Consider the following 25642-nt stretch of genomic DNA (forward strand, 5'->3'; position numbering starts at 1 on the left):
GGGTATCGACCAACAGATAGAGGAGCTGACGAAAAGCTGGTCAGGGTGCCAAAAAGTGCAAAATGCACCTCCGATTGCACCGCTGCATCCATGGGAATGGCCTTCAACCCCATGGCAACATGTACATATTGACTTTGCTGGTCCTTTCATGGACTCCATGTTTTTAATTGCGGTGGACGCACATTCTAAATGGCCAGAAGTGATTAAGATGACTACCACTACCTCGGAAAAGACGATCGCGGTGTTAAGAACGATATTTGCGAGAAATGGATTGCCAGAACAAATATGTTCAGACAACGGACCGCAGTTCGTGTCAGAAGAATTCCAGAGATTCATGAAGAAGAATGGGGTGAAACATTATACCTCTGCCCCATATCATCCGGCTACAAACGGGTTGGCCGAGAGATTTGTACAAACGTTTAAAAAAACAATAAAGGCCATGAGCGAAGATCAGATTCCACTACAACACAAGGTGGACAAATTCCTACTGGCATATCGAAACGCCACTCATGCAGTGACAAACCAAAGTCCTGCCATGATGTTCTACAACAGGAGGTTGCGGTCCAGGTTGGACTTGTTAAAACCAAATGTGCGGAGGGAAGTTGAAAACAAACAGTTCCAGCATATAAATAACAAGACCACTCGGAGTTTCGAAATAGGACAACCAGTGTTAGCCCGGGACTATAAAAACAAGAAATGGCAATCTGGAACAATTCAGGCCAGACAAGGACCCCTGATGTACACGGTAGATATTGGTGAAAATGTAATACGGCGTCATGCTGACCAACTGGTAGAATCGAGAACAAGGGTCGAACCCATGGTTACGGCAGAGACAACCGTGAAAGAAGTTAGTGAACCTGAAGCATCTACCTCAGAAGTAAATGTACCTGATGATGATGTCCAATCCATAAAAGACCAACTAGATGAGTCACCCCAGCAACGAGAATCAGAGACCCCTGAAAGGCGTTATCCAACTCGAATCAGGAGGCCTCCTCAGAGACTGAATCTTTGAACTGTTTTGCATGAAGTATATATATATGTTATTATGTTATGTTAAATGGGGATATAACTGTTAAGCTAAAAAGGGAGGATTGTGGTGTATGTAACCTGTTCCACCTTAAGAGAACTACCTTAAGAGATGTACTACTTTCTCTTGGCTGCTGTATACTGTAATACTGTAATACCGGTGGTGACCACACCGGTATATAAGTGTTGTGCAAGGATTTGCTGGGCAGTTCAGCCCTGACCTTTGAATAGTAAAGACCTGTTAAAAGTTATTCTTGTTGTCTGTGTCCAGTGATTGATCCTAAACCTAACTGGAACATACAGACTCAACAGTAGGAAGAATAGAAAAACAGAATATTTTTTAAATGGTGAGGAACTTTCAAATGTTGGTATTTAGAGAGATTTGGGTGTCCTCGTGCAAGAAACACAGAAAGCTAGCATACAGGTACACCAAGCAATAAGGAAGGCAAATGGCATGTTGGCCTTTATTGCAAGGGGGGTTGGAGTATAAGAGTAAGGAAGTCTTGCTACAATTGTACAGGGCCTTGGTGTGACCACACCTGGAGTACTGCGCACAGTTTTGGTCTCCTTATCTAAGGAAGGATATGCTTGCCTTGGAGGCAGTGCAACGAAGGTTCATTAGATTGATTCCTGGGATGAGAGGGCTGTCCTATGATGAGAGATTGTGTAGAATGGGCCTATACTCTCTGGCGTTTAGAAGAATGAGAGGTGATCTCATTGAAACATACAAGATTCTGAAGGGGATTGCCAGGGTAGATGCTGAGAGGTTGTTTCCCCTGGCTGGAGTGTCTGGAAGTAGGGGGCATAGTCTCAGGATAAGGGGTAGGCTATTTAAGACCGAGATGAGGAGAAATTTCTTCACTCAGAGGGTTGTGAATCTTTGGAATTCTCTACCCCAGAGGGCTGTGGATGCTGAGTCTTTGAGCATATTCAAGGCTGAGATAGATAGATTTTTGGACTCATGGGGAATCAAGGCATATGGAGATCGGGCGGGAAAGTGGAGTTGTGGTCGATGATCAGCCATAATCATATTGAATGGTGGAGCAGGCTCAAGGGGCTGTATGGCCTACTCCTGCTCTTATTTCTTATGTTCTTATGCTTTGAATGAATAGCTTGACCTTCTCGCTGAACCTAATTCATCACCTAACAAAAATCTGTCGATCTCAGTCTTGAAAATTTCGATTTACTCAATATCCACAGACTATTGGGAGAGAGTTCCAGATTTCCACTACTCTTTGTATGACAATGTGCTCCTGATTTCCTAATCTGAACTTCCTAAATGCCTAGCTCTAATTTTAAGATGCTGCCCCCTTGTTCTGGATTGCCCACCAGAGGTTTCTCTGTATCTACCCTATCGAATCCCTGAATCATCACCTTCTATCTTATGATGTCAAGCCAATTCTTAATCCAACTTGACAATTTTTGTTAACAACTTATTATATTTATGTAACTCCTTTAATGTAGTAAAACATCCCATGGTGCTTCACAGGAGCATTATCAAACAAGCCACATAAGGAGATATTAGGGCAGATGACAAGAGATAGGTGTTAAGGAGCGTCTTAAAGGAGAAGTTTAGGGATGGAATTTCAGAGCTTAGAGCCTTGGCAGCTGAAGGCATGGCCGCCAATGTTGAAACGATTAAAATCGGGGATGCTCAAGAGGCCAGAATTGGAGGAGTGCAGAGATCTCGGAGGGTTATTATTCCAAGAGCTTTAAGTTCCCTTTATAAACTCACACAAGGAATTTTGTCGAATGTCTTTTGAAAATCCACCCTTATTCTCTAGCTTAGTTACGCCCTCACACAATTCCAGTGAGTGTGTAAGGCTCGTTACTTCTGGAACCATGCTGGCTGTGTTCTTTAATTGCTCATTTATAACATTTCGTAGAAAGTCCTTTAGTACGTTTCGCACTATGAATGTTAGGGTAATTGGACTGTCCTTACCAAGGTTGTGCCTTGCTCATCTTTTGAAATTTGGAACCATATGCCATGCTCCATTCTTTGGTACATCTCCAGTATTTTTGGATGGGAGGCAGAACTTGGAGCCCGTCCTTTCCAGCATGGAACAGGTGGCCAACTCCATCAACACACTTGTGGACCCAACCATGATGCAGCGTCTGATAGCCGCTGTCTCAGCTTCCATTGCAGCACAAGTAGCTTCCACCAAAAGTCTGAGTGCTGTAGGAGAAGTTCAAGCTGAAGTCATGCAAGGTCAGCTTGCTGCCATGCAAGGTCAGACTGCTGTCATGCAAGCTCAGACTGCTGTCATGCAAGCGCAGCTTGCTGTCATGCAAGCTCAGACTGCTGTCATGCAAGCTCAGACTGCTGTCATGCAAGCGCAGCTTGCTGCCATGCAAGCTCAGACTGCTGCCATGCAAGCGCAGCTTGCTGCCATGCAAGCTCAGACTGCTGCCATGCAAGCGCAGCTTGCTGCCATGCAAGCTCAGACTGCTGCCATGCAAGCGCAGCTTGCTGCCATGCAAGCTCAGACTGCTGCCATGCATGCTCAGACTGCTACCATCATGGCTGTGGGTAACAGTGTTGAAAGGGGCTTGCAGGGTATCACAGCAGTCCAGCAATTTGTCCTCCAACAGATTACTAGGATTACAGAGGCGCCGGCCCGGGGGAGTGGCAGTGGCACCATGGAGCACAAGCTTGCTGTCCCCTCTCAGGATGACAGTATTCGTGCTCCTACCCCTGCCACTCGCCAGTGCCCTTGCTGTTGCCTGTCAGCCAGCCAGCCCAGACTGCTGCCGCAGGAGATGGTACAGTCTGAAGCCGGGCCTTCTAGCCCCAGAGCTGCTCGAGGTCGTCCTCCAAGGCCATCTGCAGTTTCCTCCACTGAAAGTCAGTAGCCTTTCACTAGCCATGCTCCAGCCACCGGGGTAGGACAGGCAAAGGCACACGGAAGACAGGCACTAAGGGAATGCATAAGTGTGATTAGTTTAAGTTTGTATGCAATATGGTATGATTTCATTTATAAATTTGGTATGGAATATTTATTTTGTGTTGGCTTTTATTTTTGCATTGTGGCCAAGAGGACGATGTGATGGTCAGTAACAAAGGGAAGGTAAGAAGTGTGGGACTGTTGGGGAATTGGGATTGAGGTTACTGGTATTACACTTGAATTAGTTCTTCACATATAGCTTGGGCAGAAATGGACTGTCTAGGTTGCTGCCTTCCTTCCTCTTCCTCCATTTCCGCCCCCTCCTCTTCCACGTCCTCCGCTTCCTCCTCATGCTCCTGCTCCTCAGCCTCTTGCCTGACAAGAGGTGGCAATTGCTGTTACCTCATGAGGCAAGGTTGTGCAGCATTTAGCACATTACCACGAATCTTGAGACCTGCTCAATCAAGGCTAGCGGACCAGGCAGCGGAATTGCTGCTTCAGCACGCCAATGGTCCGCTCTATCACATTTCTTGTGGCAGCGTGGCTCTTATTGTATGTATGCTGCACACGTGTGCTTGGTTGTAAACTGGAGTCACGAGCCTTGTCGCCCAGTTGCCACCCTCTGTTTTGCCATGGTGGATGAAATACAGCTGGATGTTGAGGGAGTGGAATCACTTTAGGTTCCGGTACATGGTAGAGTTGACATCCGGCGGCCACAAAGCAATGTGCATGCAGTCAATGTCACCTTGCACCATGGGGCAACCTGCAAACCTTGCTCACTCCACCTGCTTCTCTCTGGCAAGAGGGTATGAAATGGAAGTTATCTCTCTTTGAATAGAGAGCCTCAGTTGGCTGCAAACAGCGAGATGTTGCTAATATCTTCAGCACCAGCCTGGAAGAAGGCAGATGCATAAAAGCTCATAGCCATGGTCACCTTCACCACCACTGGCAATGTGCTCCTTGCCCTGCTGAGGTTGGAGTTGTGGCTGCGGCAGTTGGCAGATTTCAATGACAACCTCCTTAGTGGAGCGCAGACATCTCAAACCTTGGTCATCATTGAATTTTAATTTGGAGAATTGCTCCCTAAACACCCTGAGCGGATATGGCCTCCTGCTGAGAGCCCTTCTCCCCCTCCTCCTCCTCATTCTTCTAGCAGCTTGTCCTGCTCTGCGTGACCTCTGCTCATTCTCCCAGTCATGCTCTATTCCAAAAGGAAGGCCTACTAGTGCACCCGTGTCTGGAGTAACTGGTTTGTGTAGAAGCCTTGAAGTCAGCAAAAAGCACTTCAGCACCAGCAAAAGCTATGGGCCCCTGACAACATCCCAGCTGTCGTGCTGCAGACTTCTGCTCCAGAACTAGCCGCGCCTCTAGCAAAGCTGTTCCATTACAGCTACAACACTGGCATCTACCCGACAATGTGGAAAACTGCCCAGGTATGTCCTGTCCACAAAAAGCAGGACAAATCCAATCTGGCCAATTACCGCTCCATCAGTCTACTTTTAATCATCAGTAAAGTGATGGAAAGTGTCATTGACAGTGCTGTCAAGCAGTACTTAGGCACCAATAACTTGCTCACTGATGCTCCCGACTTCATTACAACCTTGGTCCAAACATGGACAAAAGAGCTGAATTCCAGAGGTGAGGTGAAAGTGTCTGCCCTTGACATCAAGGCAGCATTTGACCGAGTGTGGCATCAAGGAGCCCTAGTAAAACGGAAGTCAATGCGAATCAGGGGGAAAATATTTCACTGGCTGGAGTCATGCCGAGCACAAAGGAAGATGGATGTGGTTCTCGGAGGCCAATCATCACCACCCAAGGACATCGCTGCAGGAGTTCCTCAGGGCAGTGTCCTAGGCCCAACCATCTTCAGCTGCTTCATCAATGACCTTCCCTCCATCATAAGGTCAGACATGGGGATGTTCCCTGATGATTGCACAGTGTTCAGTTCCATTCGCAACCCCTCAGATAATGAAGCTGTCCATGCCCGTATGCAGCAAGACCTGGACAACATTCAGGCTTGGGCTGAAAATGGCAGGTAACATTTGCGCCACACAAATGCCAGGCAATGACTATCTCCAATAAAACAGAGCCTAACCACTGACCCTTGATGTTCAACGGAACTACCATCGCCGAATTCCCCACCATCAACATCCTGGGGGTCACCCTTGACCAGAAACTTAACTGGACCAGCCACATAAATACTGTGGCTACAAGATCAGGTCAGAGGTTGGGTGTTCTGTGGCGAGTGTCTCACCTCCTGACTCCCCAAAGCCTTTCTACCATCTACAATGCACAAGTCAGGAGTGTGATGGAATACTCCCCACTTGCCTGGATGAGGCAGCTCCAGCAACACTCAAGAAGCTCGACACCATCCAGGACAAAGCAGCCCGCTTGATTGGCACCCCATCCACCACCTTAAACATTCACTACCTCCACCACTGGTGCACTGTGGCTGTAGTGTGTACCATGTACAAGATGCACTGCAGCAACTCGCCAAGGCTTCTTCGGCAGCACCTCCCAAACCCGCGACCTCTTCCACCTAGAAGGACAAGGGCAGCAGGTGCTTGGGACCTCCATCACCTCCAAATTCCCCTCCAAGTCACACACCATTCTGACTTGGAAATATATTGCTGTTCCTACAAAATCCTGGAACTCCCTCCTTAACAGCACTATGGGAGTACCTTCACCACAGGGACTACAGCGGTTCAGGAAGGCGGCTCACCACCACCTTCTTAAGGGCAATTTGGGATGGGCAATAAATGCTGGCCTTGCCAGTGACGCTCACAGCCCAGGAATGAAAAAAAATCCTTCAGCCCTTCATCCCCACCCCAAACATTCCATTCCCCTGACTCTGGCCTCTTGTGCATCCCCCCTCCCTTTGCCCCAGCACTGGCAGCTGTGCCTTTGCTAACATACTCTGGAATTCCCTCTCTTAATCCCTTTGCCTCTCCCCCTCCCTGTTCCCCTTTAAGTCCCCCTTAAAACCCACCTTTGTGACCAAGCCCCCTAATATTTCCTTTTGCTCTGTGTCCAGTTTTTAAAAATTGCACCTCTGTGAAATGTCCTCGCAGTTGTTCTAATGTAAAGACACTATATAAATGCAAGTAGTAATCCTGGTAGTATGATGCACAGCTCAGCTTGTTCAGTATTAGGAGTTAGTGAAGTATCTACCTGAATTCAGTCCTAGCTAACACTACAGTGGTATTAGATTGAATCAAAGTTATTAATTAACATATTAAAATTTCAAGCTGTAAAAAGGCTTCTCTCTTTTTTCATAAAGCACATCGGCTGTGATGAATATCTGGGGTCGGACAAACTGATGGATAAATGTGGAATTTGTGGAGGAGACAACACCGCTTGCAAGGTCATTTCTGGGGTCTTCAAACACAGCCTGCCGACTGTTGGATATCATAAAATAATGGAGATTCCAAAAGGAGCCACTAAAATTAATGTGACGGAGATGGTCAAAAGCAGAAATTACCTGGGTAAGTGCTCCCACCACAGATTGAAGGCAATACCCTAGTAAAAATATCACAGGATGCCACCGCTCAATGTGCTCAAAGGAGCTGGCCAGTGAGCGAGTATTTTAGTTCCACCCAACCCTTTTTAAGTTGGCAGTAGTTGATCACCTGTGAGTTGGAAGATATAGTTTGTCATTTACTTCACAGAAATCACAGAAACCCCACAGTGCAGATAGAGGCCATTTCGGCCCATCGAGCCTGCACCGACACATATCCCACCCGATCCCCGTAACCCCTACACCAACACATATCCCACCCTATCCCCGTAACCCCACGTATTTAATCCCCCTAACACTAAGGGTCAATTTATCATAGCCAATCAACCTAACTCACACATCTTTGGACTGTGGGAGGAAACCGGAGCACCCGGAGGAAACCCACGCAAACACGGGGAGAATGTGCAAACTCCACACAGACAGTCGCCCGAGGCCAGATTCGAACCCGGGTCCCTGGTGCTGTGAGGCAACAGTGCTAACCACTATGCCACTGTGCTGTCTTCAAAGTTCTCCTGGAGCACTCTGTGTTGCTCTTGTCTACTCTATTGCTCTTATGTTGCTTTCCCTTTATTCCTCTGTTGCATTATTTCACTTGACCATTCCTCTGAGATCATTGCATGCTCTGATTGTGGTTCCTTACACCTATTGGGACTGAAATTCCCAACAGTTAACCTCTAGCACTGACTCATTGCAGTTTGCTGGGTCAGCGAGAGGACGCCTTATTTGCATGTGGTGGGCACAAGCACCACTTCAGGTGCATCTCTGCTGCCTGTCCCGCTCGGCACAAACTCTGGAGTCCAACTGCTAAGCCCACCCTCCTGATATTGGTAACGGTAGCATGGTGGTTATGTTACTGGACTAGTAGTCCTAGTAGGCCTGGATTAATAATCTGTGAGTACATGAGTTAAAATCACCACCACGGCAGCTGGGGAATTTAAATTCAGTTAATTTAACGCAGAAAAGTGTGAAGTGTTACATTTTGGTAGGAAGAATGAGGAGAGGCAATATAAAATAAAGGATACAATTCTAAAGGCGGTGCAGGAACAGAGAGACCTGGGAGTATATGTGCACCAATTGTTGAAGGTGGCTGGGCAGGTTGAGAAAGAGTTCTTGGGCTTTATAAATAGAGGCATAGAGTACAGAAGCAGGGAAGTTATGATGAACCTGTATAAAACACTGGTTCGGCCTCAACTGGAGTATTGTGTTCATTTCTGGGAAATGCACTTTAGGAAGAATGTGAAGGCCTTAGAGAGGGTGCAGAAAAGATTTACAAGAATGGTTCCAGGAATGAGGGACTTCAGTTACATGGATAGACTGGAGAAGTTGGGGTTGTTCTCCTTAGAGCAGAGAAGGTTGAGAGGAGATTTGATAGAGGTGTTCAAAATCATGAGGGATCTAGATAGAGTAGCTAGAGAGAAACTGTTCCCATTGGCGGAAGGGTCGAGAACCAGAGGACACTGATTTAAGGTGATTGGCAGAAGAACCAAAGGCGACATGAGGAAAAACTTTTTTACGCAGCGAGTGGTTATGATCTGGAATGCACTGCCTGAAAGGGTGGTGGAGGCAGGTTCAATCATGCCTTTCAAAAGGGAATTGGATAGGTACCTGAAGGAAAATGATTTGCAGGGTTACAGGGAAGGACGGGGGAATGGGACCAGCTGAAGTGTTCTTGCAGAGAGCCGGCATGGGCTTGACAGGCGGGGCGCCGAAAGCCTTCTTTAGCGGCCGGCTTCCACTTGGGGCACTGAAACTGAATATCCCGATGGCGCAAGTGGCTCCGCGCGCAGCGGTAATTCCGGCGCCCAGGCGAGCTTGGCGCCCCAAACTGAATTTTTAGCCCTATGACTCTAAATAAAAATCTGAAACAAAAAGCTAGTATCAGTAATGTTGACCATGTAACTACTGGATTGTCATAAAAATCCATCTGGTTCACTAATATCCTTTAGGGAAAGAAATATGACATCCTTACCCGGTCTGGCCTATATGTGACTCCAGGCCCACAGCAATGTGGTTGACTCTTAACTGCCTCTGAAATGGCCTAGCAAGCCACTTATGTCAAGAAGGCTTCTCAAGGGCAATTAGGGATCGGTTATATACGCTATCCTTGTCAGCGATGCCCACATCCCATGAATGAATTAAAAAAAAATCCACCAATGGTCCAGTCAATGGTCTTCAGGGGTCCAGACTGCTTACCTCCATTCCCTTGGCATACCGGCTCTCACTACTATACCGGGTTACTAAGATGCCGGTTCCCTTCCAGCCTAAGGCTTAGGGAGTCTCCGCACACATGTCACCATTTGCCTTGTGATGGAGAGGAAATTCTGTCTCTTACAATGCAAAGCTAAACTCCCCGAAGTGGTGGAGACCCAGTGCACCGAGGGGCTCTGCTGGTCTGCCGTCAGAGTTATGGCAGGAGTCCATTGGTACTTGCAAAGAATTTTGGCCTCATTATTTTTAATCTTGTATAGAATCATAGGGCTGATATTAGTGGGGAAGCAAGAAGTGTGCGAGGGAGCCTGTTAGTGAGCCAAGAACCCGTCGTGGCAGGTGACGTGGAGGCTTACTGCAGACTCTTGTCCAGCAGGTGGAGTAGAAATTAGCGACAGAAGGGGGCAGCCGGGGACCTGTGGGAACAGTCAGTAGAGGGGAAAGTTCCGGGCTGCAATCAGGAGGGGGTGGAACGTGAGAGATCAGGCCTGCGATCGGGGCTGGGGAGGCCGAATGCTTCCTTGTGAGGCCTGAGAAACTCCTGCTCCTCCTGTCCCACAATGAGCTTAAAAATGGATAATGTTTTAAAACTTACGCGGGCCTCTTCTGGCCAGTCAGCTCCTCCCGTCCTATTGCTGCAGCGGGACGACAAACAGTGCAGGGCATCAGACAGCGCAGGAGATCGGACAGCGCGGGGCATCAGACAGCGCGGGATGACAGACAGCACGGGACGACAGACCCCGCAGGACGACAGACAGCGCAGGATGAAAGACAGCCCCAGGACGACAGACAGCGCAGGACAACAGACAACGCGGGACGACTGACATCGCGGGGCATCAGACAGCGCGCGACGACAAACAGCACGAGGCATCGGACAGCGCGAGGCATCAGACAGCGCAGGACGACAGACAGCGCGGAACGTCCAACAGCGCGGGCCATCGTCAGCATGGGATGACAGACAGTGCAGTACTCCCCCTGTGGTAAGGGTAAAAATAATTTGCGGTGCCGATTACATCATCGGGCCGCGAATTTTGCATGTTCAATGGACTTTCAGATGCTTTTAGCAGGAGCCTCGTCCAGGGCCTGAATCACCGCTGTAAGTATTGTGGCAGCCAGATAAGGGATCAGTTTGCTTTATCCCAATATTTTAACCCCTCCCCATTGACCCTCTTCTGCCCATTGGTGGAGGGAGGGGGTTAAAATCAAGGCCTTAGAATGATACAGCACAGAAGGAGGCCATTTGGCCCATCGTGCCTGTGCCAGCTCTTTGTAAGAGCTATCCAATTAGTCCCACTCCCCCACTCTTTCACAGAAACATTGAAGATAGGAGCAGGAGTAGGCCATTCGGCCCTCGAGCCTGCTCCACCATTCAATGCGATCATAGCTGATCATCCAAATTCAGTACCCTGTCCCTGCTTTCTCCCCATATCCTTTGATCCCTTTAGCCTTAAGAAATATATCCAACTCCTTCTTGAATATATTTAATGAATTGGCGTCTACTGCCTTCTGTGGTAGAGAATTCCACAGGTTCACCACTCTCTGGGTGAAGAATTTCCTACTCATCTCTGTCCTAAATGGCTTACCCCTTATCCTTAGACTGTGAACCCTGGTTCTGGACTCCCCGTCCATTGGGAACATCCTTCCTGCATCTAGTCTGTCCAGTCCTGTCAGAATTTTATAAGTTTCAATAAGATCCCCTCTCATTCTTCTAAACTCCAGCGAGTATAAGCCCAATCGATCCAATCTCTCCTCATACATCATTCCTGCCATCCCAGGTATCAGCCTGGTGAATCTTCGCTGAACTCCCTCCATGGCAAGAACATCCTTCCTCAGATAAGGCGACCAAAACTGCACACAATACTCAAGATGTGGTCTCACCAAGGCCCTGTATAACTGCAGCAAGACATCCTTGTTCCTGTACTCAAACCCTCTCACTACGAAGGCCAACATACCATTTGCCTTCTTAACTGCCTGTTGCACCTGCATGCTTACCTTTAGCGACTGGTGCACAAGGACACCCAGGTCTCGTTGCACTTCCCCTTCTCCCAATCTATTGCCATTCAGATAATAATCTGCCTTCCTGTTTTTGCCACCAAAGTGGATAACCTCACATTTATTCACGTTATATTGCATCTGCCATGCTTCTGCCCAATCACCCAACCTGTCCAAATCATCCTGGAGTTTCTCGGCATCCTCCTCACAGCATACACGCCCACCCAGCTTTGTGTCGTCTGCAAACTTGGAGATATTACATCTAGTTCCCTTGTCTAGATCATTAATATATATTGTGAATAGCTGGGGTCCAAGGACCGATCCCTGCGGTACCCCACTAGTCACTGCCTGCCACTCGGAAAAAGACCCGTTTATTCCAACTCTTTGCTTTCTGTCTGCCAACCAGTTCTCTATCCAAGTCAATACCTTGCCCCCAATCCCATGTGCCTTAACTTTACACGCTAATCTCTTATGCGGGACCTTATCGAAAGCCTTTTGAAAGTCCAAATACACCACATCCACTGGTTCTCCCTTATCTATTTTACCAGTTACATCCTCAAAAAATTCCAGTAGATTAGTCAAGCACGATTTACCTTTTGTAAATCCATGTTGACTTTGTCCGATCCTGTCATTGTTTTCCAAGTGCTCTGCTATTACATCTTTTATAATGGACTCTAGCATTTTCCCCACTACCGATGTCAGGCTTACCGGTCTGTAATTCCCTGTTTTCTCTCGACCACCTTTTTTGAATAGTGGGGTAACATTAGCCACCCTCCAATCCATGGGTACTGTTCCAGATTCCATCGAATGTTGGAAGATGATCAGCAATGCATCTACTATTTCTAGGGCCACTTCCTTAAGTACCCTAGGATGTAGATTATCAGGCCCTGGGGATTTATCGGCCTTCAATGCCGTCAATTTCCCTAACAGCATTTCCCTACAAATACTGATTTCTTTCAGTTCCTCCCTCTCATTAGACCCTATGTTCCCCGACATCTCTGGGAGATTATTTGTGTCCTCCTTTGTGAAGACAGAACCAAAATGTGTATTTAATTGGTCAGCCATTTCTTTGTTCCCCATTATAAATTCCCCTGATTCTGACTGCAAGGGACCTACGCTTGACTTCACCAATCTTTTTCTCTTCACATATCTATAAAAGCTTTTACAGTCAGATTTTATGTTCCCTGCAAGCTTACTCTCATACTCTATTTTCCCCTTCTTAATTAATCCCTTTGTCCTCCTTTGTTGAATCCTAAACTGCTCCCAATCCTCAGGTTTACTGCTTTTTCTGGCCAATTTATATGTCCTCTCCTTGGATCTTATGCTATCCCTAATTTCCCTCGTTAGCCACGGTTGAGTCACCTTTTTTGTTTTATTTTTATGCCAAACTGGGATGAACAAATTCTGTAGTTCATCCATGCGATCTTTGAATGTTTGCCATTGCCTATCCACCGTCAACCCTTTGAGTGACATTCCCCAATCAATCCTACCCAACTCGCGCCTCATACTGTAATGTATATACCTTTAAGGGGAACTATCTTTTACAGCTCATGTATACTGCAGTACCGGCAGTGACCACACCTGTATATAGCACTGAGTAGTAATCTGTACAGATCAGTTGCAGTGTGAGCCACGTTGAGTAAACACCTGTTGTACCGTTCTCCGCTGTCTGTGTCTTATTATACACGGACACAACACATACCATCGTAGTTTCCTTTATTTAAATTCAGGACCCTAGTCTCTGAGTCAACTACTTCACTCTCCATCTTAATGAAGAATTCTATTATACAGGAAACTTTGAGTTATCCGGAGGCGAACCGTCCGGCAAGCTGGAGCCACCGGCAAAAATCAGGAGCCGTTTTTTATTCTTTTCGTTTCTTTTCTTTGCTTTTTTTGAACAGTCAAGCTGTGCAAGGTCTGTAGCTAAGCAACAGCTTGAGCTACAGACGCTACAGAGATGATTGCTGACTGTTTAGAGGCTGTTGCTAAACAACAGGGTTTGTTTGTTTCAACATTAGCTCTGGAGTGTACGGCAGTTTGGAGTGTATGGCAGCAGCTCGGTCCCGTCGGTGCCGGATAGCACAAAGTTTCCTGTATTATGATCGCTCCGACCCAAGGGGCCTCGTACAACAAGATTGCTAATTAATCCTTTCTCATTACATAATACCCAGTCTAGGATGGCCTGATCTCTAGTTAGTTCCTCGACATATTGGTCCAGGAAACCATCCCGTAAACACTCCAGGAATTCCTCCTCCACAGTATTGTTACTAATTTGGTTAGCCCAATCTATATGTAGATTAAAGTCACCCATGATGACAGCTGTGCCCTTATTGCACGCTTGTCTAATTTCCCTTTTAATGCCATCCCCAACCTCCGCATTTCTGTTTGGAGGTCTATATACCACTCCCACTAACGTTTTCTGCCCCTTGCCCTGCAAATTTTTCCTGTTCAGTTACATAAAGAAAGAAAGACTTTAATTTAAACAGTGCCTTTCACGACCTTAGGGCGTCCCAAAGTGCTTTACAGTCAATGAAGTATATTTTGACGTGTAGTCGCAGTGGTTACGCAGGAAACACGGCGGCCAATTTGTCAATGTGTGCGCAGCACAGCATGGCCCTGTGTTTTCTTTGCAACATAACATCCTTTTGCCCCCTTAATATTACCCTCTTCTCTTCATGTCCGAAATTAGCCCTATGGTCCTCTAACATCTTCATATCCCTTGGTTGCAAGACATCCCAGTGTCACTGAACGCCTAACATCCTCCTCCCTCACTGGATAGAATCTCTCCCCCAATTTTGCACTTTGCTCCCTAACATCCCCATGTGTGCTTGCATTCCTAACATTTTGTTCTACTGTTTTAAGGTGACCTAGCTCCCTTTTATCCACTCAGTATTCACCTTTATCCTCCTAATTTGCCCCTTGCCCCCCGAATATGCTCTCCATCACTCACTCAATATAAATTTCAGTGCAGCTCCTCGAAAAGTAATGTCCACTCTCAGACTGGGAAATGTAGTTCTTAGACATGAACAGGAAAGAGCAGGGAACAGGAGTGCGGAGGATGAATGGGAGGACAATGTTATCCAACTAGTGGGGCCAGAGAGCAATGGAGAACTGACAGGAAGAGGCTGATATTAGTGAATATCCAGAAAGGGTCGAGAATGGGCTGGACAGCATTGGACCGAGTAGGAGACACTCATGGAGAATGGGCTGGGGAGGGGTAGATCAAGGGGGGAGACAGTAGTGGAGTAGTGGAGAATGGGCTAGGGGGGAATCAGGAATGGACACAGGCGGTCGATAGCAGCAAAGATGGTGAATGGTACGAATGGTTGTCACATAGAGTAGCTGATCAGCAGTGTTAGGGAGCAGCAAGAACTTACATAGCCATGATTTTAACTCGGGGCGGGAGTGGTGTGGGTGCGGGCTAAGGCGGACAATAAACCGTCTGGACTTCGGCAGATTGAGGCTCAGGAGATATAAACTCCCAGGCCTCCTCTGCATAGGCTGCGACAGTCTTGATGTTGGGCGGCAAGAGGCAACAAGCTGGAGATCCGAATGAACAGTCCCCGTCACTCAGGTAAGTGGTTTGGAGGGAGTTCAGGAGGACCTCACAGTCAGGGGAAGAGGGGAAACCTATGACAGGGGAGGCCATCACTCTTGTACATCCTGGCCCCACAATGAAAGTAAAAAAAAGATCCACTTACCTTTTTGGACTTCTTCTGATCTCAGCTGTTCTTCCCCCTGAGTTGGCGGGAAGCCACAATGTCTTCTCCAAGCAGGGCTCTGGTTAAAATTACAGTTGGGTTCTGATGATGCCATCGTAGCTTCATCTGCTCAGAAGATTGGAACCCGTGGTAAAACAGTGGGATCAATGTGGGTAGGTCTCACCTGGCTTCCGCCTTCAGGCAGGGTTAAAATCAGCCGAGACTGTCGTGCAAGGTACAAAAGATAAATTATTGTCTTTTTTATATAAATTTACAAACATTGAAACAGAATTTTTAAAACCATTATCTGTACTCATGCAGGGATGCTCTGCTAGGGGATGTGTAACTTGTGCTGGCGCGAGAGAGCGTGGAGGTGCTGCAGTTCCCACCTGGTGGCAGAGATGGACCGGATGGCGTGACAGCTCATTGCTCAATATAGAATGAAAAATTCTAATAAGGCATGATAGAATGGTGACAGGCACATCACCTTACACCTCCACAACAAACTCCGTACCCTCACAACTTATTCCAATCCCCTCCCTGGCCACTGTTTCAGGTTGAAGCCGACTATTTGCAACCTCAGAATCCTATTTGACCCTGAGCTAAGCTTCCGAACATATATCCTCTCCATCACAATGACCGCCTACTTTCACCTCCGTAACATTTCCCATTTCCGCTCCTGCCTCAGGCCATCTGCTGATGAAACCCTCATCCATGACTTTGTTACCTTTACACTTGACTATTCCAATACTTTCCTGGCCGGCCTCCCATCCACTCTCCATAAACTTCAGCTCATCTAAAACTCTGCTGTCCGTATCCTAACTCACACCAAGTTCCGCTCACCCATCATCCCGGTACTTGCTGACCTACATTGCCTCATGGTCCCCCAATTTAAAATTATTATCCTTGTAGATAAAGAGTAGGTACTGGAAAGGCTGGCAGTTCTTAAAGTGTATAAGTCACCTGGTCCAGGTCGGATGCATCCTGGATTGCTGAGGAAATTGCAGAGGTGCTGGCCACAATCTTCCAACCCTCCTTAGATACAGGGGTGGTGCCATAGGACTGGAGGATTGCAAATGTTAACCCTTGTTCAAAAAAGGGGAGAAGAATAAACCTGGCAATTGCAGGCCAGTCAGTTTAACATCGGTGTTGGGGAAGCTTTTAGAAACAATGGACCCGATTTTAATTTTGCACACTCTGGGAGCAGGGGGTGTCTAATAGCGCACAAAGTAAGTACAGTGCATCTGTTAGTTGCTTTTTAACTCAGCCAGTTCATTATAATTTTACTTCCCTTACAATCAGCGGCAGCGAGTGTGATGTGGACCCGCAAGATGCGATCTCAACTCCAGTATTTAAAGAGACACTACAAACATGCAAGTTGAAGGCGTTTGGAGTTGGGAAGAATAGAGAAGCAAGTGGCAGAATGTATTCCACACAGACAAAGGCTGTGCCTCGTTTCAGTGACATGCCCCTGGATGTGCTGCTGGGGGCTGTAAGGAGTCAAAGCGCTTCTACTTCTCACCCACAACCCACCTCTCAGTCAGTATCCCACATACTGATTCGTCTCCCAATGGCCGAGTCTGCTCCTGCACAGGTGCAAGTGGAGCATTCTTTGGTGGGGCCCTCACGTACTCCAAAACCCAGAGGATGTCGCCCAAGAGCATCTCAGCAGTCAGAGCAGGGACCTGAGCAGCCTGCCACTACCTCTGCTGAAGCCACAGGGGTTGCACCATGTAGGAGTAGCAGAAAAAGGAAGAGTAAAGCTTTGTAGTTGCACAAGGGTATGCACATGGGTGTTTGAGAAAATGTTGTTTTGATAAATTTTTGTTCTTTATTTAGCTCACAAAACTGTTATTCTTTTTCACCACTTTCCCATCTTGTCCATTCTTGGGTGCTGGGTCGTAAGTGGCCTTCTAACTTGTTTGATGATGAATGTGAAGACATAAATTGATAGGGACCAATGGGGGATAGGCCGAGCCTGCTCAACCTTTCCTCATAAGTCAAACCCCTCATCTCTGGAATTAACCTAGTGAATCGTCTCTGAACTGCCTCCAATGCAAGTATATCCTTCCTTAAATAAAGAGACCAAAACTGCACGCAGTACTCAAGGTGTGGTCTCACCAATACCTTGTACAGTTGTAGCAGGACTTCCCTGCTTTTATACTCCAACCCCCTTGAAATAAAGGCCAACATTCCATTTGCCTTTTTGATTACTTGCTGTATCTGCATGCTAACTTTTTGTGTTTCATGCACAAGGATCCCCAGGTCCCTCTGAACTGTAGCATTTTGTAATCTCCATTTAAATAATAGTTTGCTTTTTTATTTTTCCTGCCAAAGTGGATAACCTCGCACTTTCCCACATTATACTCCATCTGCCAAATGTTTGCCCACTCACCTAGCCTGTCTATATCCCTTTGCAGATTCTTTGGGCAGGATTTTCATTGGGCCGTGGAGGTGGCGTGTGGGGGGTTAAAATCTCGAAATCGGGGGGGCACGAACCCATCCCGCCTCCAACCCGCCTCCATGCCAGTTTCAAAGGAGGCGGATACCTGATCTGTGCTGGGACACGCCTCCCCGAGGCGGGAAGGGGATTAGTGCCAATTAACTGCATGTTAACAAGTAGTTAACAGGCAGTTTTTAGCCTAATCCCTATTTTTATCCCTGAAGTGTGGGATTCCCGACGGCTCCAAACCACGCCAAGTTAGCGAGGCGGACCGTTGGGCTGAAGGGCTTGGTGGGTTCGAGATGTCCGGTGTTCAGGTGAGTGATGGGTGCATGAGTTCAGAGGTAAGTGTGTTTGGTGTGTGTAAAGTGTTTAAAGAAGTTTTGCTTACATTTACTTACCTTTACAGCCTTCCTTCCTTCAGGTCTCGGGAGTCCCTCATCTCACCGGCACAGAAAGCAGAATGGCCGCGATCTGTCAAAAGTTGCAAAATCAGCTTTCTGTTCTGGAGAGATCTCTAAATCAGCCTGAGAGGAAGGAATTAACTTGGAGTACAGATTGTCAGTGTTTGACAGCTTTAAACAGCTGTCAAACGCTGATATTTCATCTGTCAAAAGCTTTTGACAGATGAAATGTCAATCTGTGACGTCACCTGTTGGGTGGCCCTTAATTGGCCTGCTGAGCCCGCTGGTCGGGCTCAACAAGGTCAATCAAGTGAAAATCGTGTGGGTTGGCCACAACTCAATGGAGGCAGGACTACAACCCTGAAAGTTGTAGTCCCACCTCCTACACGCCTCCTCAATGAAAATCCAGCCCTTTGAGTCCTCTGCACAACTTGCTTTCCCACCCATCTTTGTATCATCCGCAAACTTGGCTACATTACACTCAATCCCTTCATCCAAGTCATTAATGTAGATTGTAAATAGTTGGGGCCCCAGCACCAATCCTTGTGGCACCCCACTAGTTACCGTTTTCAAAAATTTGTTTGTGGGATCAGGGCGTCGCTGGCAATGCCAGCATTTATTGCCCATCCCTAGAAAATTACCCATTTACCCCGACTCTCTGCTTTCTGTTAGTTATCCAATTCTCTATTCATGCTAATATATTACCCCTAACTCTGTGAGCTCTTATCTTATGCAGTAACCTTTTATGTGGCACCTTATCGAATGCCTTCTGGAAATCCAAATGCACCACATCCACTGGCTCACCCTTGTCCACCCTGCTTGTTACATCCTCAAAGAACTCTAGCAAATTTGTTAAACATGATTTCCCTTTCCTAAAACCATGCTGACTCTGTTTGACTGCAGTATGTTTTTCTAAATGCCCTGCTACTGCTTCCTTAATGAAGGACTCCAGATCAGGGAGCTTGGACTGCCGCAGGACAAAAGCATCATGGCAGCTGCCTGGGAATCTTACGCACACCTGCATAAACATCTTTTTGTGGTTGCACACCAACCGTACATTGATGGAGTGGAAGCACTTGTGGTTGACGAATACTCCTGATTGTTCGGCGGGTACCCGGATTGCCACGTGTGTGTAGTCGATGGTGCCCTGCATCTGTGGGAAGCCAGCCAGAGCCACTAAACCGAGCGCCCGCTCATTCTGACTGGTATCATTGGTGGCAAAGTTAACATAATTGCCGACCCTGGCAAACAACCCATCAGTCACCGCTTTTATGCATTTGTGGGAGGCCGACTGAGAGATCCTACATATGTCTGCGGCAGAGCCCTGGAAGGATCTGGAGGCAAAAATGTTGAAGGCAGTGGTGACTTTGACAGCCACTGGTAACGCGTGGCCACCAGGTTCAACAGGCAGCAGGTCTTCTTCTAGGAGGCTGCAGATGTCTGCCACCACCTGACATGACATCCTGAGGCTTCTGAGACACTAGTGTTCAGACATATCAAGGAAACCGAGCCTCTGCCTGTAGACCCTGTTTCGTGGATCGTGCCTCCTGTGAGCTGCACCTCTCTGCTGGTCCTCTCTCTGCTGGTCCTCTCTTTGCTGGGCCCCTCTCTCCTGGTCCCCTCTCTGCTGGTCCCCTCTCTGCTGATTGCCTTTGCTATACAGCTACAGGTCTGTGAGCAGCAGGCTCCTGCATGTGCTGGTCATGTAGCTGGTTATCTTGGTCCTCATCTGAGGTCCAATCTAGAGTAGCATAAGCGGCACCCATCCTGATGTGGGAGCAAACCTCCAAAGTGTAGAAAGTAACCTCTAAATTGTGCAATATAACATCTCAGCAAAATTACTGTGAACAAACTCTTTCCCACTAGCAGGTAAGAAAGCAGCTATGAGTACTGAGTATTTATTAGCATCTTTGCCTGAGATTGCTTCAACCCCTTAATTGCCACTGTGTACTTGCCTTGGTTTCACTGACGAGTTTCAGGAAACCTGGGAAACCCAGGGACCCAATGTTAAACTGAAAACTGTGTCAATATTGCTCTAATTGAGTGATTAGCATATAGAAATTGATAACTCGCCTCTCCCGAGGGGGTTGCGCGCACGCAGCCGCACGCTCCAGTCAAATGCTACAGTTGACAGGTTGGAGCTGGCTTCCTGATGCACTGGCAAGTTTCATGGTTTAAACCCTCCACCCACACCGAAACCCATATGCTCTTCCAGATTAAAATTCAGCCCAATAATCTAGGAGAAAATTAACAGCCACTTGGACACGTATGGACCTATAAAGGAGAGCCAGCATGGATCTGTTAAGGGAAAATTGTGTTTGACTAACTTAAAAAGATTGAGTTTTTTGATGAGGTAACAGAAAGGATAGATTAAGGCAGTGCGGCTGATGTTTATATGGACTTTCAAAAGGCATTTGATAAAGCACCACATAATAGGCTTCTTAGCAAAATTGAAGGCCATGGGATAAAAGAGGCAGTAGCAGTATGGATACAAGCTTGTCTAAGGGATAGAAAACCAAGAGTTGTGGTGAATGGCTGCTTTTTGGACTGGAGGCAGGTATACAGTGGCGTTCCCCAGGGTTCAGTTCTAGGACCACTGTTTTTGATATACATTAATGCCTTAGACTTGGAAGGTACAGGTCACAATTTTGAAATTTACAAATGACATGAAACTTGGGAGTGTAGTAAACAATGATGAAGATAGTAATAGAATTCAAGAGGACATAGACAGGCTGGTAGAATGGGAGGACACATGGCAGATGAAATTCAACGCAGAAAAGTATGAGGTGATACATTTTGATAGGAGGAATGAGGAGAGACAATATAAGCTAAATGGTACAATTTTAAAGGGGGTGCAAGAATAGAGTGACCTGTGGGTTTTTGTGCACAAATCTTTGAAGGTAGTAGGACAGGTTAATAAATCACATGTGATCCTGGGCTTTATAAATAGAGGCATGGGGGGTTAAATTGAACTCCGTAGCGTCCATTCTTTTGGGTGCTACAAGGCCTCCTAAAGGTTGAAAACAGCGTACGTGATGCGCGCGCCATATTTGTAAAGATGTTTGTATGCACGCACCTAACGACCGCCGGTACCATGCAGAGTAGGCAGATCATGATGTCAATCAGTGTGCAATGCTGATTTGATGCCAGTGCTGCCATTTTTGAGCTCCACGTTGCAGCCTACGCCCTCTCTTAAATTCGCACATCTGAACACATGTGCAACGGCATGAAGGACCCCCACTAGCGCTACTTAAAGGGATCATGAACTACTTACAGCAGCAGGGTTTCAGCAGCAGATGATCTGAGACAGGGCGGAGTCGGGTGATTTTCCGGATGTGGAAATAGGCGGTCTTAGTGATGGCGTGAATATGTGGCCAGAAGCTCATCTCGGGGCCCAATATGACACAAAGGTTGCGAACAGTCTGGTTCAGCCTCAGACAGTTGCCAGGGAAAGGAATGGAGTCAGTAGCTATGAAAGACAGTGGCTTCGGTCTTCCCAATATTTAGTTGGAGGAAATTTCTGCTCATCCAGAACTGGATGTTGGACAAGCAGTGTGACAATTTAGAGACAGTGGAGGGGTCGAGAGAGTTGATGGTGAGGTAGAGCTGGGTGTCGTCCATACATGTGGAAACTGACACTGTTTTCGGATGATGTCGCCGAGGAGCAGCATGTAGATGAGAAATAGGAGGGGACCAAGGATAGATTCTTGGGGGACACCAGAGGTAATGGTGCAAGAGCGGGAAGAGAAGCCATTGCAGGTGAACCAGATGAGTGCAGTCCCACCCAGCTGAACGATGGTGGAGAGGAGTTTGAAGGAGGATGGTGTGGACAGCCATGTCAAAGGCTGCAGACAGAACAAGGAGGGATAGTTTACTTTTGTCGCAGTCACATAAGGTGTGATTTGTGACTTTGATAGGAACCATTTTGGTACTGTGGCAAGAGCGGAAACCTAATTGGAGGGATTCAAACATGGAGTTCCGGGAAAGATGGGCACGGATTTGGGAGGCGAACACATTCAAGGACTTTGGAGAGGCAAGGGAGGTTGGAGATGGGGCGGTAGTTTGCAAGGACGGAGGGGTCAAGGGTTGTGTTTTTGAGGAAACTATTACAGAGAAACTCTTTCCTCTGGTGGGGGAATCCAGAACAAGGGGGCATAATCTTAAAATTAGAGCTATGCCATTTAGGACTGAAATCAGGAAGCACTTTTTCACTCAAAGGGTAGTGGAAATCTGGAACTCTCTCCCCCAAAAGGCTGTGGATGCTAGACTGAGATCGATAGATTTTTGTTAGGTAGGAGTATCAAAGGCTATGGATCAAAGGCAGGTAAATGGAGTTAAGATACAGTTCAGCCATGTTCTAGTTAAATGGCGGAACAGGCTCGAGGGGCTGAATGGCCTCCTCCTGTCCTTATGTTCTTATGTTCCTATCCCCCACTCCCTTCACCCCACCATTAACGCCTGTGCCTTCAACCACTTGGACCACACGCTCTCCAACTCCCTTTGCTCCTTTAAATCTCTTTAAAACCTACTTCTTGGATCAAGCTTTTGCTCACCCTTCTGTGATGAAATATTCCATTCATCGCTCTTCAGTATTTCTCTGCCTGTGACTGTGGTTGGTTTCAGTTTCATTTCCATTGTATTGTACTGTGTGTAGGGCTCCGCCCATACCTGGCTCCTATGTAAGCTGGCCCAGCCTGCAGCACATCCAGTACGGCAGACCTCTGGATGGAAGATACATTCTCCTCTGTGTGTTACCTTCTAAGTCAATAAAAGCCTTGTTTTGTTTCGCTAACATCGAGTCTCGGATTTATTGAGGCACATCAATTTTATTGACTTAATTTTCAACACAATGGATCAACTCTTGAAACCCCAACGTTTGGATTTGGACCAGCATGCTTCGGACGCATCGGCACGCTTCGGACACTGGTTTATGTGTATGGAATTCTTCCTGGACAATTCCGCAGCCGTCAAAGACGCTACGGACGCTGCGAGTATGAAACTCGGAATTCTGCGGAATTGGGTAAGCCACCGGGTTTACCCCCTCATCCAAGATGCCGACACGTACCCGGCCGCCTGCGACATCTTAAAGGCGCATTACCAGCAGCCTACGAATGAGGTGTATGCTAGGCATCTGCTCGCTACTTGCGCACAACGACCTGGGGAATCGGTGGAGGAGTTCCTAGGCACCCTGAAAACGCTTGGCAAAGACTGCAAGTGCCAAGATGTAAAAGCCGCAGTGTACACTGACGAGCTTGTTCGCGATGCCTTTATCACAGGCCTCAGCTCCACTTACATCCGGCAGAGACTGCCGGAAAAAACGGGATTGGACCTGAAACAGGCTGCGGACACAGCACGATCCCTGGATGTGGCCCAGAGAAACTCGGACGCCTACTCTTCAGCCCGCGCCGTCCACGCCGCCACGTGTGCACCAAGGGCACCGCCATCTTGGAAGGCATCTTCCCCGCCCGGCAGCCCGACACCGTCGGGGCCCCGCTCTCACCCCAGAAGCCCTACGACAGCCGCGACGCGTCGGGAACCCAACTGCTACTTCTGCGGGCAGCCGAAGCACACCAGAAACCTGTGCCCGGCGAAAGGCACCACCTGCTTTAAGTGCGGTAAGAAGGGGCACTTCGGGAAGGTGTGCAGAGGGAACCCCGCCGGAAAACCCGCCACCGCCGCGTGTGCGCCGTGGGAGCGGCCATCTTGGACGCCATCTTGCCCGACCTCGTGGGGTCCGCCATCTTGTGAGCAGGCAGCGTGGACACCATCTTGTCTCGATCAGGGCCCTACAGTGGCATCGGTCACAGTGGACCAGACCAGGCCGCACCCGCTATCCAAATCAATGGTGGACATCGAGGTAAACGGGTGCAGGGTTAAATGTTTAATTGACAGTGGAAGCACGGAGAGTTTTATCCACCCTGAACTGGTACAACAACTCTCCCTAAAGGTGGTCCCTACTCGGGCTACCATCTCTCTGGCTGATAAAACCCAGACATCGACCATTATGGGTTACTGCACGGTACAGTTGTCCGTTAACGGAACTGTATACGATAATTTTAAAGTATTAATCATGAAGAATCTATGTGCGAGCGTGATCTTGGGCCTGGATTTCCAGTGCTACCACCAAAGCATCACGCTCAATTACGGTGGGTCCCAGCCGCCCCTCACAGTGTGCGGTCTGGCTACCCTGAAGGTAAAGCCGCCTCCGCTATTCGCGAACCTTACCCCTAACTGCCGGCCAATAGCGACCAAAAGCAGGAGGTACAGCTGGGAGGACAGGCGGTTTATCGCGACCGAGGTAGACAGGCTCCTGAAAGAGCGCATTATTGAACGCAGCAATAGCCCGTGGCGCGCCCAAGTGGTGGTGGTAAGGGGTAGCGAGAAGAAACGGATGGTGATCGACTATAGCCAAACGATCAACAGGTACACCCAACTAGACGCCTACCCGCTACCCCGCATTTCAGAAATGGTGAACCAAATCGCCCAATACCGGGTGTTCTCCACCATCGACCTCAAGTCAGCGTACCACCAGCTCCCTATCAGACCAGAGGACCGCCCGTACACCGCCTTTGAGGCGAACGGACGCCTCTACCAATTCCTCAGAGTCCCCTTTGGGGTGACGAATGGGGTCTCGGTCTTCCAGAGGGAGATGGACCGCATGGTCGATGACCACCACTTGCAGGCAACCTTCCCCTACCTCGACAATGTCACCATCTGCGGTCACAACCAGCAGGATCACGACTCGAACCTCGAGAGGTTCCTGAAAACCACACAAAAACTCAACCTCACCTACAACGAGGACAAGTGCGTTTACAACACCACGCGCCTCTGCATACTAGGCAGCATGGTGGAGAATGGGGAAATCGGACCAGACCCCGACCGATTGCGCCCCCTACGGGAGCTGCCCCTGCCCAACACTCCCAAAGCCCTGAAAAGGTGCCTGGGGTTATTTTCTTATTATTCCCAATGGGTCCCCAACTACTCCGACAAAGCCCGCCCCCTCTTGAAAGCATCCTCTTTTCCGCTCTCTGCTGAGGCCCATGCCGCCTTCAAAAGCATTAAGCAGGATATTGAGTGGGCCACGTTACAGGCAGTGGACGAGAACACTCCCTTTCAAGTGGAAAGTGATGCGTCTGACTTTGCCTTGGCGGCCACCCTCAACCAGGCGGGGCGGCCCGTAGCTTTCTTCTCGAGGACCCTCCAAGGGCCCGAGATCAGACACTCCTCCGTAGAAAAGGAGGCCCAAGCCATCGTGGAGGCAGTGCGCCACTGGCAGCACTACCTAGCCGGCAAACGCTTCACCCTACTTACCGACCAGCGGTCGGTAGCGTTTATGTTCAATAATAAACAGAGGGGGAAGATTAAAAATGATAAGATTCTTAAGTGGCGGATCGAGCTCTCCACCTTCGATTATGACATCATTTACCGGCCAGGGGCCCTTAACGAATCCCCTGACGCCCTCTCAC

At 48.0% G+C, this 25642-nt stretch overlaps 1 protein-coding gene across 1 annotated transcript in view; it reads left to right on the forward strand.

Annotated features, from left to right (window-relative positions):
• LOC147097526 (thrombospondin type-1 domain-containing protein 4-like) overlaps window positions 1–25642 on the forward strand; it is a 452248-nt gene that overhangs the window by 233461 nt on the left and 193145 nt on the right. Inside the window, exon 8 of the mRNA XM_085972010.1 lies at window positions 7192–7396. Within this exon, the coding sequence (XP_085828136.1) occupies window positions 7192–7396 (205 nt within the window). The remainder of the gene's footprint in view (window positions 1–7191; window positions 7397–25642) is intronic.

Source organism: Somniosus microcephalus, chromosome 32 (assembly GCF_052327205.1).
Source record: "Somniosus microcephalus isolate GS21.2 chromosome 32, FLI_Smic_1.0, whole genome shotgun sequence".
Lineage (NCBI taxonomy): Eukaryota > Metazoa > Chordata > Chondrichthyes > Squaliformes > Somniosidae > Somniosus > Somniosus microcephalus.